The sequence below is a fragment of the Ambystoma mexicanum genome, chromosome 6q, assembly GCF_040938575.1.
Source record: "Ambystoma mexicanum isolate Mex_15411 chromosome 6q, UKY_AmexF1_1, whole genome shotgun sequence".
Taxonomy (NCBI): Eukaryota; Metazoa; Chordata; class Amphibia; order Caudata; family Ambystomatidae; genus Ambystoma; species Ambystoma mexicanum.
In genome coordinates, this window is record NC_090937.1 from 1,467,352,801 (window position 1) to 1,467,370,630 (window position 17,830).

Here is a 17,830-nt window from a genome sequence, read left to right on the forward strand (position 1 = left end):
ACAGCACCTTCAATAATCCGGTGCTGGGGATATTAAAGCCAAACGGCCAGTGGAGACTCTGCGCCGACCTTAGGGAGCTCAACAAATGGGTCCATACTTCCCGATGGCCTCTGCCCTACATTGACCAAGGGCTGGCCCAGATCCAGGGGTCACAGGTATTCACTGCAATAGACCTGACCAATGGATACTGGACCGTGCCTGTCAGCAGGGAGGACCAATACAAACTGGCTTTTACCTTTGGGGGCCAGCAGTACACATGTTCCCGGACTCCCTTCGGATACCTCAACTCCGGCAATGAATTCAACATTTTCCTACATAAGGCCATGCCCGACCTGGGTGCGAGGGGTAACCTGGCTTATGTAGATGATGTCCTCATCAAAAGTTCATCTGTGGAGGAACACATAGCGGAGATCCGTTATGTTCTGACACAGTTGAGGGCCGCCGGAGCAAAACTTTCCTTTCAGAAAGCACAGTGGTGTAGAACCCGTGTTAATTTCTTGGGGCATGAGATTACTCCTCAGGGTCTCTGTCCCCAGGAAAAGAAAGTGGAAGCACTTCAGAAACTGAAAGACCCCACAACTCTGCGGGAACTAAGGAGCCTCCTTGGACTGACTAATTATAGCATAAAGTTCATTGAGGGCTACGCAGAGATCACCAGACCCCTGATTCATCTCCTGAAGGGGGGGGGTCAAGTGGGAATGGGGTCCAGAACAAGCCGAGGCGGTAAAACAACTCAAGAGAAGCCTCTCACAAGCGCCTTGCCTAGCTTACCCTGTCAGAAACAAGGAGTTCTTCCTGGAGACGGGGTTCTCTGATACGTGCTTGACGGCCGTATTATACCAAAAGCATGACAAGGTCAATAAAGTAATCTCCTATGCGAGCAAAACTTTATCCTCTGTGGAGGAAAAATTCAACGATTGTGAGAAGGCACTCCTGGCAACGGTGTGGGCATTGAAGAATTACCGCCCGTTTATCCAGGGGGAACACATCATAGTGGAGACTCCACACCAGCCTCTGCAATATCTCCAAAGTGACAGAATCCGGGCCGGAAATGTGAGTAATTCCCGAATTACTTCCTGGATTCTATCAATGCAAGGCTTTCCTGTGGAGGTCAGATATGGCCAAAACAAGAAGAGTCCCCTCGCGCAAGGTCTGGCGGACTTGCATGATTGTGCCAGAGAAAACTGTCTCGAGGACGAAAGTCTAAAAATAAAGGACAACATGGAGGCATACCTTAATTCCCCCCACAAAGTCTTTGAAGAAGACAAGTGTGAGGGAATGCCCACTGTCTATGTGGATGGATGCACTTACCATGTTGACAACAACGGGGAGAAAGAACTGGTGGCCGGCGTAGGGAATGCATGGGTGAATGAGTCCCCAGAACCCTCCGCTGGATACAAAATTGGTCCCCGAAGTAGTCAGGTGGCAGAATTGATGGCTGTGCATCAGGCCATCCTCACTGCTGTCCAGCATCAACTCCACGAACTGGTCATAATCACAGATTCGGATTATGTACGGAATGGGTTCGTGGAACACCTGGTTAATTGGAAAACCAGAGGCATGTTATGTGCTAACAACAAACCCTTGAAACATGGGAAGTTGATCCAAAACATTGATGATCTGGTCACCTCGAATGAGATGACCATCTATTGGAAAAAGATCAAGGGTCATTCCAAAGTAGAGGGACCAGACAAAACTGGAAACGACTTAGCTGATCAGCTGGCCAAAACCGGGGCCATCCAAGGGGATCTAATTGAGATTGAGTCCCTGTTGGGGGAAATCCAGGTCACTGCTATCACTAGGTCCCAGACAAATGCTCACAACGACCTTTCAATTGCACAATGGAGTAAGGAGACCCCTGATGCTGATTTGATTACAGCTCAGAAGGGGGATCCAGTTATTGGTAAGTTTTACCAGCACCTTGAGGACCCTGAGAACTTTCCCCTGACGGATACCGATTACATTGGGAAAGAGGACCTAAGAGTGTTGATGAAATGTCCAAAAATGTTCCGAATCCAAGACGGTTTGTTGGTAAGGAAATCCAAAGCTGGCCACGATCAGTGGGTGGTTCCTACCTCATTCCGAAGCCTGATGTTAAGTCACGCCCATGATGCGGCCACCGCCGGTCATAGGGGGTTTCACACAACATTGGAAATCTTAAGAGAGGTTGCATACTGGCCACACATGGGGCAGGACCTCGACCAATACTTGAAGGGGTGTCTTGTGTGTGCACAATTTCAGCCATCATCCCTTACGCACCGGGCGCCTTTACAAAAGAGGGGAATGACACTGCCATGGTCAGATTTACAAATCGACTTTGTAGGCCCTGTGATTCGCTCGGCTAGGGGGAATAAGTACATGTTGACTGTGACATGCTTGTTTACCAAGTGGGTGGAATGTCTCCCAGCCCCAAACTGCAAGGCAGAAACGGCAGCTGCCTTGATGATTAACCACATCTTTTCCCGTTTTGGTCTACCTCAAAGGATTGAGTCAGACAGAGGTAGCCACTTCACCAGTGAAGTAATGACAAAGATGTGGGAGATACTGGGGGTCAAGAGAAAGCTGCATATTGCTTATAGACCAGCTTCTTCTGGGGCAGTAGAGAGATATAACCGGACAATTGTGAGCATATTAAAGAAGTTTGTGGCAGATTCTGGGCCAAGTTGGGATATCCGATTACCTCTGGTCCTAATGGCTATCAGATCTACCCCTTCATCTGCAACCAAAATGTCACCATTTGAGTTGATGACTGGGCGCAAGATGGTGCTTCCTCAGCATTTGCTCTACAGGACCCAAGAGCAGACACTGATAAATGCCTCCACTACTCATGAGTATGTGGAGAATTTAAGGAAACACCTCCAACATGCTTTTGCTTATGCTCAGCGGAATCTAGAAAGATCAGCTGATAGCATGAAGACCCACTATGACCTGAAAACTTCCAGGAAGGAATATCAGGTGGGGGACCGGGTCTATCTATACAATTTCCAAAGAAACCAGGCAAAACAGCGGAAATTCTTGCCTACATGGAAGGGACCCTTTGAGATCATCGACAAGATCTCCCCTGTGGCCTACAAAATCCACATCCCCAAAGGTCCTTTGGCAGCGGGGGAAGACAAGTGGGTCCACATAAACCAGTTGAAATGTTGCCATCCCAGGCACACTCTGCAACAACTGGAGGAATCCTCTGGAATCCTAGCGGGCACTGTCTCAGACTAATTCAGTTCCAACCATAAAACATACCACATCTAGTCTCTAAAATATTGTGATTTGCATGAAACTGTCTCTTAGTTATACTGTTTTTTTTTTCAAAATAAGAATGTAATGTTTTGTTATGATGAAATGCATATGCTGCCCCACTATCTCAACAGTGGTGGAAAAATGTCTATGAATAGGTATTGCCGCTCTTCCTTTGTCGTCCTAGGAGAAAGAAAACCGGGAGACGGGCCAAGGAGGACGATCCGGAGACCGGGAGCAGAGACGCAACGGGCCCAGTGTACCGCCCAATCTTCCCATCAGGACCGGCGAGGAGAACCGATCGATCAGTACCGGATGGAGGAAAAGATGCTGAACTGTGCCATCTATTGGAAGAAGATGAGGAAACATCCCAGGTCTTGCGAGTCCCATTCGTGAAATAGAATGGCCATCGCAAGAGGGGGGCTTGTGGGATGTATTTACCCATGCATCCGAGCCATACCTCAAAACTGTGCAGTACTGACATGAAAACATCATGATGGCCAGAGCTTCCCAGAAAATGCACAGGGAAATGCATGAAGAATAGGCTGCCGCCCATTTTTGCCGATGTTATGGGCACAGAAGGACACTGCCTAAAACCACCATTGGACTACCCACACAGTAGTCTGAAACCATTGGGGATGGCAATGCTGATTGCCAAAAGCAAACCCATAACTGTTGGGAATTCATTTTCTTAAATCCCAAAAAGGGGTGCAGTACCAGTACTCACCACTATCCAAAAGCCGGCGTTTTAAAACCACCAGATTTTGTAGAAAACTGAATAAATGAACCCAAAGCAAGCCAAAGAAAGACTTACTGAGAGGTGGATCCAATGTAAAGTTATATTCTGAAGTGACTTGAAGGTGTATAACAAGACTGGCTGAGGTGGGGATTTCAGCAGTTTAAGTAAATTTGGACTGAAAGAAATGAGTGACCTACTTTGAGTGTCACATAGGTTGCAATTGTTTAAATGTCATAGTTTTGAACTTAGAATCAGCATTCTAGCTGCATATGTAAAAAAATGTCTTGACTTAAACTGGGGAACAAAAAGTGACATTTTATCTGAAACTTGGCTTAAGGAACTGAATTCTGCCTGGCAACTACCCCCATCAGGAGTGAAACTTGAGTCACAGCTGTGTTCCCAGGCCTAGCTGCCCTTTTGCTGCTCACACCAAAAGGGATATGACACTTCCCTGATTGAATTACCTGGGCTCTGCAGGAAATTGAACAAAGCCCTGTCCTGACTCAGGCAAATGTTTTATTGGCGGGAGTCGTAAATGGTCGTAAAAAGTGGCTTCCTCCTGAAGGAAAGGGGAGGAGCACTGCCTGTGAGAGCAAGCTGGCTTGGCAGAACTGGAAAAACCAGAAATTCAACCTTGTGCTGAGGGTAAACCACACCCCTTTGGGGCCAGAACATAACTCTAAAAAGATGAATAACTCATAGAGCGGACATGTGAAAATTGTATAAATGACACCATAATTCTTGTGATTTTTCTGCCCACATTTTAAGAGGTTTTTAGAACCGGTGGCATGTTCAGGGGGGTTTTAGCGGAAAAGAGGATATTACTCAAAATGTGTGCATGTGAAAAATCTGACACTTCATCAATTAATGTCCATACTCCTTGCGCACATGTGTGTAAATTTGGGGTAATGTCCGGAATTGCAAACCAGTTAAAAAGGGCAAAATATTGCCATTTCTGAATGCAAGCTCCCAGGAAGAGCAGAGTTTGAACAGGAGATACCTCCTGTGATATGTGATGTGTGCATGTAATTTTAAACCAATGTTTACCTGTGCAAATATGTCTTTTGTTATCAAACATAGAATGTGTGCAATTTGACTGGGGAGTGTCCTCTCTGCAAGGCTGTAAAATGACATCACTCTGACACAACTTAGCTCCCCCAATCAAATGAGAAATGGAAGTTTGACCAATTAGAAGCTGAGAGAGAGGTAGGGTCAGTGATGCTAGAACACACCAACATTCTAAACACATAAAAGCAGACAGACAGGACAGATAGGGACTTTTCAAATCCATTTGCAGCTGAAGCTCTGCCGGGAAAATCCATACTTCAAATCCAGAAACCTCCAGAGAGACAAACTAGAGACTTCAAATCCCTCAATCTCCAGAATCCAGAAGCAGTGCTGTACCCAGAGAGAGAGCAGAGCTGACCCAGACCCATGTTAGCAGTTCCAGAGACCAGACGCTGTGCCCAGAGACCGTCCGAAGTCCAGACCTGTTGACCAGATCGTGACAAAGCCGCCTTCCTGTTTAAAATCTCTTGTGAGTACTCAGCAAAACTCAGCACACATCTCTTAGTTAAAATCATATAATTCAATCCATTTTTAATCTAAGTAGAACTGCAGCTTAGCAATTGTGTTATCCTGCCATCATTTTTAAAACTGAAAAAGTGCTGCGTTTAAAATTTGCAAAACCAACAACGACCTTTACTAAATCGCTCATATCTCCGTGACCGTTTGTGCTAGAGACTTGCAGTAACTTTCTTCTGAAAGCTTAGAATCGTGGCTTTCCTACGAACCTAGAACCTATAACCTAGAACCTACCCCCTATAGTTTTACCGCAATCGCGGAACACGCATTCGCGAATTTTACCGCGATTTGCAAATTTCTTCACGTGTAAAATCGGCTGCTGCTTGCCTTCCATTTGCCAGAAATTCGTTTAACCTGCTAATCATTCCTGAATCATTGCAAGAGTGAGCCTGGACTAATATTAACTAGATACCACTCACCCTGAACCTCTGAAAGGGAATTAAAAGCATTTCCAGCATATTTCTCATCCATTGCTAGCACACATAAAAGCATTTGGGCCTGTGTTTTCAAACTTCTGTAGTCTAAGCTTGCTGGGGTGAACTGAATCACATTTGATTGCATTTCTGAGAACTGTGTGTTTTCCTTCCATTTCCTTGCCTTGCATCAAGGGGGGGAGGGGATTGCCAGAGAAAAGTGATTACATTGTTTTGTTGAAATCATATTGAGTATTTCTATACTGCATTTCATTCATTCAACCTTGCATCCATTTGAACTCTATAAAGCATTCTGTACCACCTTCTTCTTTTGTTCCTATTCACCTGTGTGCTACCTTATCCATTTCATGTCAACTCCTTATTGATTATAGAGAAGCGTGTTGGTGCCAGATTCTCCGTTGTTAATCTTTATCATATCAGATTAAGTGTGCTATTCAATTATTAATTTATTATAAAGTGTGATATATATATCTATTGTTTAAATTATCAAATAAACCTTTTAACTTGCAAAACAGAACTACTTCTTGGCTCAGTGGGGTCAGGAGGATTCCAAGAGAGGGGTGTTATATAGGGGTAGTCATCCAGAACGCATGAACTGGACATAAAGGTATATCAATAAGGGTTTTCATTCAGTATTCTAGAATAGGCGTGGACTTAGCTGTAGTGTTGAATTGAATCCTCTTACAGTCCGCGATGGTGTTTTTTATCCCTGCCAGATGAAACGGCACCAGAAACATCCCTTGGGCGACTGCCCAATGCCACAGGTCCTGCGCCTCCTTGGACAGTGCTGGGGACCTGGTTCCGCCCTGATGTAAAACATGGTGGTGGTGTTGTCGGTGAAGATCCTCACCACCTTGCCCTTGAGGGACGGAAGGAAGGACCTGAGGGCCCAAAACACTGCACGGAGCTCCAGGACGTTGATATGTAGGGATTTCTCCATCGGGAGCCAAAGGCCTCTTGCGTGCAGATTTTCGGTGTGCGCTCCCCACCCTTCCAGGGAGGCATCTGTGGTCACTGTCTCCTGGTGGGCTGGGGTCTGGAAGTCCATGCCTGCCGTCAGATGCGCGCGGGTGCCCCACCACCGGATCGCTCGTCGGAAACTCTCGTCGAGTGAGATCCTTTCCTCGAAGCTGCCCGTCGTTTGGATCCAGCGCGCGTCCAGGAACTCCTGCAACGGGCGCATCCGGAGCCTGCACATGGGAATGAGGTAGATGCAGGAAGACATCATTCCGAGGAGGGACTTGATGGACCTCACCTTGGCCGCGTCGGCCACCAACATCCGCTGCACCTTGCCCAGGATGGTCCTGGTCCTCTCCTCCGACGGGGAGGCCAGAAGGAACACTGTGTTGAGCCTCGCTCCCAGAAACAGAGCGTCTTGCGCGGGTACCAGGTGGGATTTGGCATAGTTCACGGAGAATCCCAAGTCCGTGAGAAGTTGGACGGTCCTTGCCGTGTGAACCACGGCGAGCTCCCTCGTCTTGGCTCGGATGAGCCAGTCGTCCAGGTAGGGGTAGACGTGGATCCCTTCGCGGCGCAGCTGCGCCGCCACCGGTGCGAGGCACTTGGTGAACACCCTGGGTGCCGACCGTAGTCCGAAGGGGAGGGCTTTGAACTGGTAATGACGCCCTTGGACCACAAACCTGAGGAATTTTCGGTGCCCCTTTAGGATGGGAATATGGAAGTAGGCATCCTCCAAATCCAACGACGACAGGAAGTCTCCTTCCTCCAGCTGACCCAGGACGTGCTGGAGGGTGACCATCCGGAACTTTTGCGCCTTGATGAACTTGTTCAAACGTCGCAGGTCCAGGATGGGGCGCCATCCCCCCGTCTTCTTCTTCACGAGGAAGTATCTCGAGTAAACTCCGGAGCCCCGAAGCCTCTTTGGGACGAATTCGATGGCGCCCTTCCTGAGCATCGCCTTTACCTCCAGGAGAAGTTGAGGGACGTGAAGTTCTTTCCTGGCCACGGGGGGGACGCGCGGACACCTTCTTTGAAACTAGAGCGCGTGGCCCCGGGCCAAGGCGTCCAGCACCCAACGGTCGGTGGAGATGGACTCCCACACGCCGACGAAGCTCGCCAGCCGGCCTCCCACCCGGTGGGGGCCCGACCCCACGGCCTGTTCAATCCTGCTTCGACGAGGCTTTGCCGCCTTGACCTCCTTGGCGACGACGGCGGGGTCCGCCAGACTTGCCTCGTCCTCTCTAGGCCTCCTGAGACGACGAGCGGGCCGCTTGACGGTAGGTGGAGAAACCGCCGCCGGAACATTTGGAGGCGCCCTTGCCTCCGCTGCTCCGAAAGGGCGTCCGTCGTTGTTGCAGAACTCCAAGGGCCCGGGCCGTCTCGGTGTCCGCTTTAATGGCCTGAAGGGAATCGTCCACTGTTTTCCCAAACAGGTTGTTCCCATCGAAGGGCATGTCCAGGACTCTGGTCTGAACGTCTTGACGGAAGTCCGTAGCCTTGAGCCATCCACGCCGCCTAAGGCAAACGCCGTTGCGCAACTGGCGGAACCCAATGTCGGCGATGTCCGTCGCAACGGTAATGGCGTGGTCCGAAGCCACCTCACCTTCCTGCAGGATCTCCAGGGCCTCTGCCCTCTTGTCATCCGGCAAGAAGTCCAGCAGGGGAGCCAGTTTGTACCAGAGCTCACTGTCGTAGCGGGCCACGATAGCCAAGGCGTTGGCCGCTTTAATCGTCGTCGCTGCAGACGAGATGACTCTGCGTCCCATAGCGTCCAATTTCTTTCCCTCACCGTCCGGTGGGGAAGTCGATGTGGAGGCCGCACCCCCCCCCCGCTTTTTTCCTGGCTGCCGCGGAGACGACGGAGTCCGGGGTAGGCTGCGCCCGGAGGAACAGGGGGGCCGTGTCCGGGACCCGGTACTTTTTCTCGTACCGGTCTCTTCTAGCTGGCGTCGTGGAAGGGTTCTTGAGGAGGGTGAGGCCTGCATCCCAAATGTCGTCCAATAGAGGCACTGCGAGGACCGTCTTCCTCTTGGCCTCGCGCCGCTGATAAAGGAAACCTTCCTTCTTCTCCTCAGGGCAGAGTTGGAAAAGCCCTGGTGATCATGGAGTGGAACGATCCAATCTCGTCGGGCGGAGAAGCCCTGGTGGGAGGCGACGACGGTACATCCTCGTCGTATACCTTGTCGTCCGTACCCGTCGCTGCCGTGTCAGTCCCCGTATCATCCCCTCGGGTGGACGGGGAGGAGGGCTGGAAGGGGCGCGACGGCTGAAAAGGAGGCGGAGGGTGGATCCTTCTTTTCTTGGTAGGGGGAACCCCAGAAGGTCCCGGTTCTGGGTCCCCCGACGGGAGAGGTTCCGTCGGCAATGGTAGTCTCGTCCTTATCTCTGAGCATAAGGACTGTATAGCCAACAAAATGGCCGCCGAGTTGTCTCGCGGCGCTGGCAGAGGGGAATCCGACGGGCGATCAGGGGCCCCGTCGGTACCCTCGACGATGTTGTCGTCACCTGCGTCGGGATCCATCCCGACGGGCCGGTCTTCTTCCACGCCGAGGCCGTGGCTTAAGACCTCGACCAGCTCCTCCTCCGAGGTTGAGGCCGAATCTACGACGACGCCCTGCCCCCCCTTTTTCTTCCCCACGGGGGATTTCACGGGGGTCCTATCGATGGGCACAAAAGAGGACTCCCTCCGAGGTGGCAGGGAGACTCTGAGCCCCGAGGTCGCCACCACTGGTGTAGCCTCCACAGGCTGAGCCAGGGCCGCCGCGACAGTTTCGATAGAGGGCTTGGCCGGATGGATTAAGGCCTTCACCACCTTAGGTGCGCTCACCGCCTTATCCTTGAGGGGGGGGACACTGCCTCGCTCCCCCTCCGCCTTCAAGCTCGACCGGGGCCTCTCCAGGAGCCTCGCCGGGTGCTCGGCCTTCCTCTTACCCGACCCAGAGCGGTGGCTCGTGGTTGATGGTGCCGGGGAGGGTGCGCCCAGCCTGGCGTCCGTAGAGCCCGACCGTTCGGCGCTCCCGGTGCCAGCGGACTCGCTGTGCTTGGCCTTATGTTGGACCCCCGTCGCCGGGGCATCCTCAAAGGTCTTAGAAGCCCGCTCGGATTTCTTCCTCTTCTTCTCGCCGGACGGGCTCTTCCCTTCCAGCCAGTTGGCGAGACGTTGATGGTGGTCCTTCATGGTCCGCTCCGACATGTTGCCGCAAAACGCACAGTCCTTCTCCACGTGCGTCTTGTCCTCATGTAGGCAGTAAAGACAAAAAGAGTGTTCGTCCTCCTTGAAGACGTTCTGCAGCTGGCATCCAGGGCAGACCCTGAACAGCTTTCCGGGCGTCGAGCTTCCCTTCTCCTGGGCCATGACCGGGCCTGAGAAACTTCTGGAGTCCTCCAAAAGCGTAGCTCGACGAAATCTTCACCCTTGAGGGGCGCAGACGAATCCGACACGGGTCCCCGTTGATCGGATGGAGAGTCGGTGGAACTTGAGGCTCTTTTGACCGAAAAAACGAAGTTTTTGAGAAAAAACGTGAAAAAAATAGCACTAACGCTCGAGAGCAATAGCACGAGGATCCCAACACATGAATGGGCGGTAAAAATCTGAAGATGGCTGCCAGAGGCGGTGCTTAGGTAGAGGGCAGTCATTGGCTGTGGTCAGTATGACGCAGAGACCAGTGATTGGTTATTACTACGAAAGACAGATCAGAAACGAAACTGATACTGGTTTTTTCTTTACCGAGGATTCCCAGCCTGACGACGGGGAATATTCATGAGCATGTGAATCCATGCCAGACCCCATGCTGGAGAATAACAGTGAAACATAGGCCACCCCTGCCAGCCGTTATGGCTAGATCGAAAAAACTACTCACAAAAGACAGAATGATTCCTTTCCTAGATGCCTCCGCGCTAAAACACCCGCTATCAGACAACCCTACAGAACTGGTCGAGCTCTACAACGCCACTATTAAAGAAGCAGTAGACGCCATTGCCCCTTAGAGAGAAAAAGTGTGAAGCGTATTAAACATGCAAACTCATGGTTCTCACAAGAGTTACTAGACATAAGAGCCCTCAAACGTGCACTGTTTAACAAATGGCAAAACTGCCCCTCTGTCCTCACACGAGATGCCTACTTGACAGCTGCCAAACAATACATAAAAGCCATCTCAGCAGCCAAAGCCGCCGCATACAACCTTAGAATTGACTAGGCCAAATACCAGTCCAAGTAATTATTTGCGATTTTCAAGGAACTGGTTGTTCCTCCCACCACTACACAACACACAGTGAAAGATGTAAAGTGGTGTAACAACATTCAACATGCCATGCTAAACAAAATCAACACCCTTCAAGAAAAAATGAAGTCTCACTTCAACAACCTGCCCAAAATCGTGGCCCCCACAATTCCTCTTCAGGATTAGGGCCAACCTCATATGATACACTGCCTACAACAAAACCAAAGCCATTTGCATTTAATGATGTAACCATCTCAGAAGTCCTACTTATCATGAAACATATCAAACCTTTCCTCTGCCAAGGGGACATCTGCCCAGCCAGCTTAATTAAAGACTGCAGACTCACTAGCGGCTTCCGTCACAGCATTTATCAATGCCTACTTTGCTACAGGCATCCCCCCCCCTCTTAAGGAAGCATGGGTTCAGTCACTACTAAAAAAGCCCACACCCGACCCAGACTCTCCCAACAACTACAGACCCATTACCACCGTCCCAATTTTCCATATATATATATATATATGTATATATATATATATGGGGTAAAGTGTATAAAAATGTATAGGGGTAAGGTGGGATGATTGTGGGGGGGTCTCATTTATATATTTGTGGAAAATGTTTTTTAAAAAAGTTGAACTTTTGGGAGTCGAACCTTCGGGTTCGGTATATCACGCAGATCCCTACATAACATTCTGGGCAAAAGACAATCCGGCTTTCGTCCCAGTCATGTCACAGAGTCAGCATTGCTTGACCTTAAGAACCAGCTACTTGAAACCATGGACAATGGCAAACCTGCGCTTCTCCTCCTAGATCTAACGGCCACCTTTGACCTGGTCGACTAGAAGATCTTATGCAAACACCTTAAGGAGGCTGTTCACTTCTCCGAGAAGCCACAACCTGGATAACATCCTTCCAGGAGGGTCAAGCCATGAGGGTCTTCTCCGACCAAGCGACTACCACTCCGTCCCCCATTGGTTGTGGAGTCCCACAAGGGTCATGCACTTTCCCCGCCCTTTATAATCTTTTCACCTTACCTCTTTTTAATGATCTAGAGGGACATCACCAACTAAGTCGATGATACTCAAATTCTCCTACCCCTAACCGGCTCCTATGAGGAAGATCTCAACACTCTCAAGGCGACCTATGCGCTCATCCAAGCCTGGATGGTGGCCAACGGCCTCTGTCGCAATGGGGAAAAAACAGAAATCTTACTGGTAGGCCCCAAGGAAATTCGGAATAAATTAGACAGCCAATATAGTGCCTTCAGCATTGAGAATACTATGATCACAGTCTCCGCTGCAGTAAAAACCCTGCGTGTTTACCTTGACTCCACCCTCTCTATGAAAAGGCAAGTCAGTGCCATCTCATCGTCTGCAGTTATCACAACCAAAATCATTAACGCAGTAAAACCACACCTCTCGCCCAAAAACTGCCTTAACATAGTGAGAGCCACCATTTGTTTCACGTTAGATTACTGTAAAGTCCTACTCCTTTGCCCCTCTGGCAAAGACTTGAACGAAATGCAACTCACACAAAACAATGCTCTTAGAGCGGCTCTAAATATTCCTAGGAGAGAGCACATCTCTGAGGCCAGTCGAGACTACCACTGGCTTCCAGTTAAAGAGCGCATATTGTTCAAGGCCCTCACCATCACACACTAATGCCTCTCTCAGTCTGCACTGCCCTACTTGGCAGAACAAATCCATCAAGCACCGGCCAATAGACCGAAACGTGCCCAATACTCCCACTAACTCTCTGTCCCTGTCGTCAAAAGAGTCAAAGCTGGGGGTTCGAGCTTCGAGGTGTTAGCTCCCAAAAACTGGAACTCACTACCACTCAAACCTAGAAAGGAAACTTCTCTCACTGGGCCTCATTAGGACCCTGGCGGAGAGGGTGTTACGCCAGCGTAGTGCATGGCGTACCTCTCCGCCATACTACGAGTTCCCGTAGCGCCATGGCGGCCTTTTCCGCCTGGTTTTACCAGGCGGAGAAAACCATGGCGCTACGGGACCTCGTTGTTAATTACGCCACCGTATTTTACGGTGGCGTAATTAACTCCTTCCCCACTCCCATTATACCCTATGGGGCAAAAATGGGAATGGGGAAGGGCAGAATGGGGATTGGGGATTTACCGCTCCGCCGAGGTCGGAATGGGGCGGTAAATCCGCCAACCCCCATGGCGCTATCGGCGGCTTTCCGCCATGCTTCGCGGTGCATTTAGCACCGCGAAGTCCGCCTGGGTCCTAATGAGGCCCACTGTGTTCAGAAAAGCGTTGAAAACTCAGCTTTTCAATTAAATTGTACCTTAAGATGTTCCCCTGTAACCATGGAAATGACCAATTGTATTACTGTTTCTATAACACTGCAATGACTACTTATCAGCTATTTTTGTCATTTGCAATCTGTATCTAAGTGAATATTCTCTAACTGTGCCACGATGCCTCATGGCCGCTGTGCGCTTTATAAATTCAAATAAATAAATAAATGCACTGAGCCCGTCGTCTCAGGTACGACATAACCACAACCCAATGTGTGTCCACCAAAGCACAGAATCTCCCACCTCATGTGAGACATAACCACTACCCAATCAACAAACTGTACCCTATCCTCTCAGGCACAACATAACCACAATCACCAAATCACCAACCCTCCCATAATCCAATATGCGACTACTAACGCAATGAATCACTCTTCTCAAGACCAACATAACCACAACCTGGTGTGTGGTCACCAAAGCACCAAGCTATTGAGAAATCAAGGAGACTCAGGTATGACATAACCACAACCCAATGTGTGACCACCAATGAACCAACCGATGCACTGAACCCACCCTATCAGGTACGACCTAACCACAACCCAATGTGCGATCACCAAAGCATCAAGCTATTGAGAAATCAAGGCGACTCAGGTATGACATAACCACAACCCAATGTGCGATCACCAAAGCATCAAGCTATTGAGAAATCAAGGAGACTCAGGTATGACATAACCACAACCCAATGTGCGATCACCAAAGCATCAAGCTATTGAGAAATCAAGGAGACTCAGGTATGACATAACCACAACCCAATGTGCGATCACCAAAGCATCAAGCTATTGAGAAATCAAGGAGACTCAGGTATGACATAACCACAACCCAATGTGTGACCACCAATGAACCAACCGATGCACTGAACCCACCCTATCAGGTACGACCTAACCACAACCCAATGTGCGATCACCAAAGCATCAAGCTATTGAGAAATCAAGGAGACTCAGGTATGACATAACCACAACCCAATGTGCGATCACCAAAGCATCAAGCTATTGAGAAATCAAGGAGACTCAGGTATGACATAACCACAACCCAATGTGCGATCACCAAAGCATCAAGCTATTGAGAAATCAAGGAGACTCAGGTATGACATAACCACAACCCAATGTGTGACCACCAATGAACCAACCGATGCACTGAACCCACCCTATCAGGTACGACCTAACCACAACCCAATGTGCGATCACCAAAGCATCAAGCTATTGAGAAATCAAGGAGACTCAGGTACGACCTAACCACAACCCAATGTGCGATCACCAAAGCACCAAGCTATCGAGAAATCAAGGCGACTCAGGTACGACCTAACTACAACCCAATGTGCGATCACCAAAGCATCAAGCTATCGAGAAATCAAGGCGACTCAGGTACGACCTAACCACAACCCAATGTGCGATCACCAAAGCATTAAGCTACTGAGAAATTGAGGAGACCCTATAAATAAGAACTGGGAAGTCTGGGAAAGAGAATGCAACTCCTCGACCAGGTCAGAACTGTGACCTAAGTGAGGTCGGGAGTCATGACACGGGATCCCTGCACACAATGACCCCGACCAATCCAGATTTGCAGCAGCAAGTCACAATAATGCAACCCTTGTCGATGATGTGAATATTTGCAGCAATGAGACCAAACAATGCATCCTGGGAGATGAACATTCACACCGTTGGGCCCAAAGCCTCGCGAGAGAGAAACAGAGACATGCCCCTGCATGCTGGGAAAAGTAGAGCAGGTGCTAAAATGCACATCTAACTGACAGAAAAAGAGCATGCACGAAATGAAAGAGCATTCATTGCAATCCAAATAAGAACACATCTAGTATCCGAGTCCGTGGCCAATGAGACCGCAGGGTCTGGATCACCAACACTGCAATATTAAAATCGCACACGTGTGGGGACACCACCACGTTCAAAAGGGGATACGCTGGCTGTAATATTGTTTGTTTTATATACAAAATAACATCGCACTAGAAATCTCAACGATACACACAATTGTTTACTCAATATTGAGTAATGTAGAGCATTTGTAAATTAGTAAAGGCCAGCCTTTTTAGAAAATAATCACGCATCATTTTTAGTATCTGAGGGCAATTACCACTAATTGGCTTATCACAACACCATGCACAGTGTGCATGTGGAGGTAGAGCTTTGAGACAGGCAGATCAGGGAATTGCTCTACTTTCTGCTCAAGACATCATGCAGGAACATGGTCTGTGACTGCCATGCATGCGCCATGTTTGCATCTACCACAGAGCAAGCTCTTCTATGAAAGCAGCACGAGATGGAGAAACGGAAATAAGTCTATGTGCTGCATAGGGGCAGCCGCGTTTCGCCTTAAAGAGGTCATGAGAGCATCACATGAACACACCAAGGCCATATCACAGGACATCTGTGCACGAGCTGCGGTCGCCTGCTTACCATGGGGATGCCGATCTCGTTTGTGTTGATGTACATGTCCGGACAAATAACGGAGCGCGCCGCGTAATCCACGCGCTTCCCCATCATATGCTTCCGGAACAGGCCTTCCTTCTTCTCCAAGATCTGGAAGCGTGAAAAAAATACAAAATGGCACTTCACTATCAGCAACATAAACCTCAAAAGTCAGCTACCCCAAACAAGAACTCTTTGCTTCCTTATGCTACACACTCTTCACTCGCTCTTAAAAGTTAGAGCACGTCTAGTGACCAATACACCTCAGTCCACTCTATGCGTAAGTGCAGCGTCTAGGAATGAACAAATACGTTTTAATTCAGTCGGTGTCTTTTTTTGGTCCCCAAAGGGGCATGTTTGTCAGTGGAGTGTTAGGACACAACGTAATAGTGCATTATTATATGATATGATATAGTTCATTTATATTGCGCCAATACACAAGTGTTTAAGGGCACGGCGAAGCAAGGGAAGGGTACAAGAGAGGACAAAGACAACACGCTTACTAGGCCCAGTGACATTGAGAACGCGCAGGTGTAGGGGAGAGGGAAGGGGGAAAGTGCGAGGGGAGATGTGGGAAGTGCAAAACACAGGATTACAACAACTATAGGTAGCGCTACTATCGGGTGGCAACTAGCAAGTGCATGAATTAAGTGCAGACAATGGGAGTCAAATAAGTGCAAGTGGGGGGACTGTACGGTTGCAGATACAGACCCAGGTGCAAGGGTTGCCGGAAGCAGTGCGTGTAAGTCGCAGGGTGGGCAAGGGATCTGGGCCCGAAATCGAGGGTAGCCAAATGCCCAATGCAGAAACTGACACAGATCAGCAGGGGAGAGGAAGAGAGAAGGCAGAAGCAAAGAGGAACATCTTGAGGTGCTTCCGGAACTGGAGATGGTTCTCCTCAAGTTTCAAAGAAGCAGGGAGGCTGTTCCAAAGGGAGTCCCCGGCCAAAGACCTACCCCCAACTCGTTGCTTGGAGGAGCAAATGACCCTGGGGGAGTTGGAGGTGGAGGAGCAAAGAGCTCGAGTAGGAAGGTATTTACAAAGAGAAAGTTGGAGGATTTGTGGCCCCAGGCCCCAGAAGGCCTTGTGGACAATGCAGACGGTCTTGGACTTAATCCTCACAGCCACTGGGAGCCAATGCAGAGATTTCAGTGCTGGAGAGATACGATCCCTGGCCTTGAGGCCAAGGACAAGTCTTGCAGTCCTTTTCTGGATGGGTTGCAGAGGGCGGAGAGCAGAAGCAGGCAGATTTAGAAAGAGGCTGTTGCAATATAGAAAGGGGCTGTTGCAATATAGACCAGCCTAGAGAGAACCAGAGCTCTGAAGACAGTGAGCTTATATACAGACAGGAACCGCAGGTGAGCTCTAAATTCCTTAAAATGTGATTGCTGGGGGTCCATTAGTATTTATATTACCAAAATGATAGTAGGTGGTGTCCTTTCAAATGAGTCAACGGGTGCCTAGCAGTTAGGATCATTTAGCAGCAGTTTTTGAGGGGCTGGATGTTGTTTCTTTGCAAAGTTCTATTAACTGGCAGTGAATGTAACGGGTCAGTGGAGGGTGACAAGGGCTTTTTTAGCCATATCTTGTGAGTTTGAAATCCCATGCACAAGGACCGGTGGCATCCCAACCAAAGCAATACAATTCCCATCAGCCATTTCCGAGGTCCAGAGTGGAGATCAAATTATAAATCTGCAGGTTCTGATGTTGCACCAGGGACGTAATTTCACCACAATGCCTGGGGTAGCGGAAATGACATCATGTGACCCTTGACCTCTGATGACATCACAGGACGTGATGTAACTGGACCCTGCCCCCAAGTGACATCATGGGAGTAATGGCACATGACCTTACAACCCTTGACAAAACAGGAAGCGGCATCACATGGCATTGTTACTCAGTATACTAAGGAAGATATGATATAC

General features: G+C 49.2%; 1 protein-coding gene across 1 annotated transcript in view; it reads right to left on the bottom strand.

The window, feature by feature from the left end:
• Positions 1-17,830, bottom strand: part of POLR1A (RNA polymerase I subunit A) — a 1,786,762-nt gene that overhangs the window by 1,002,791 nt on the left and 766,141 nt on the right. The window contains exon 11 of the mRNA XM_069632173.1: positions 15,894-16,016. Coding sequence (XP_069488274.1) covers positions 15,894-16,016 — 123 coding nt within the window. The remainder of the gene's footprint in view (positions 1-15,893; positions 16,017-17,830) is intronic.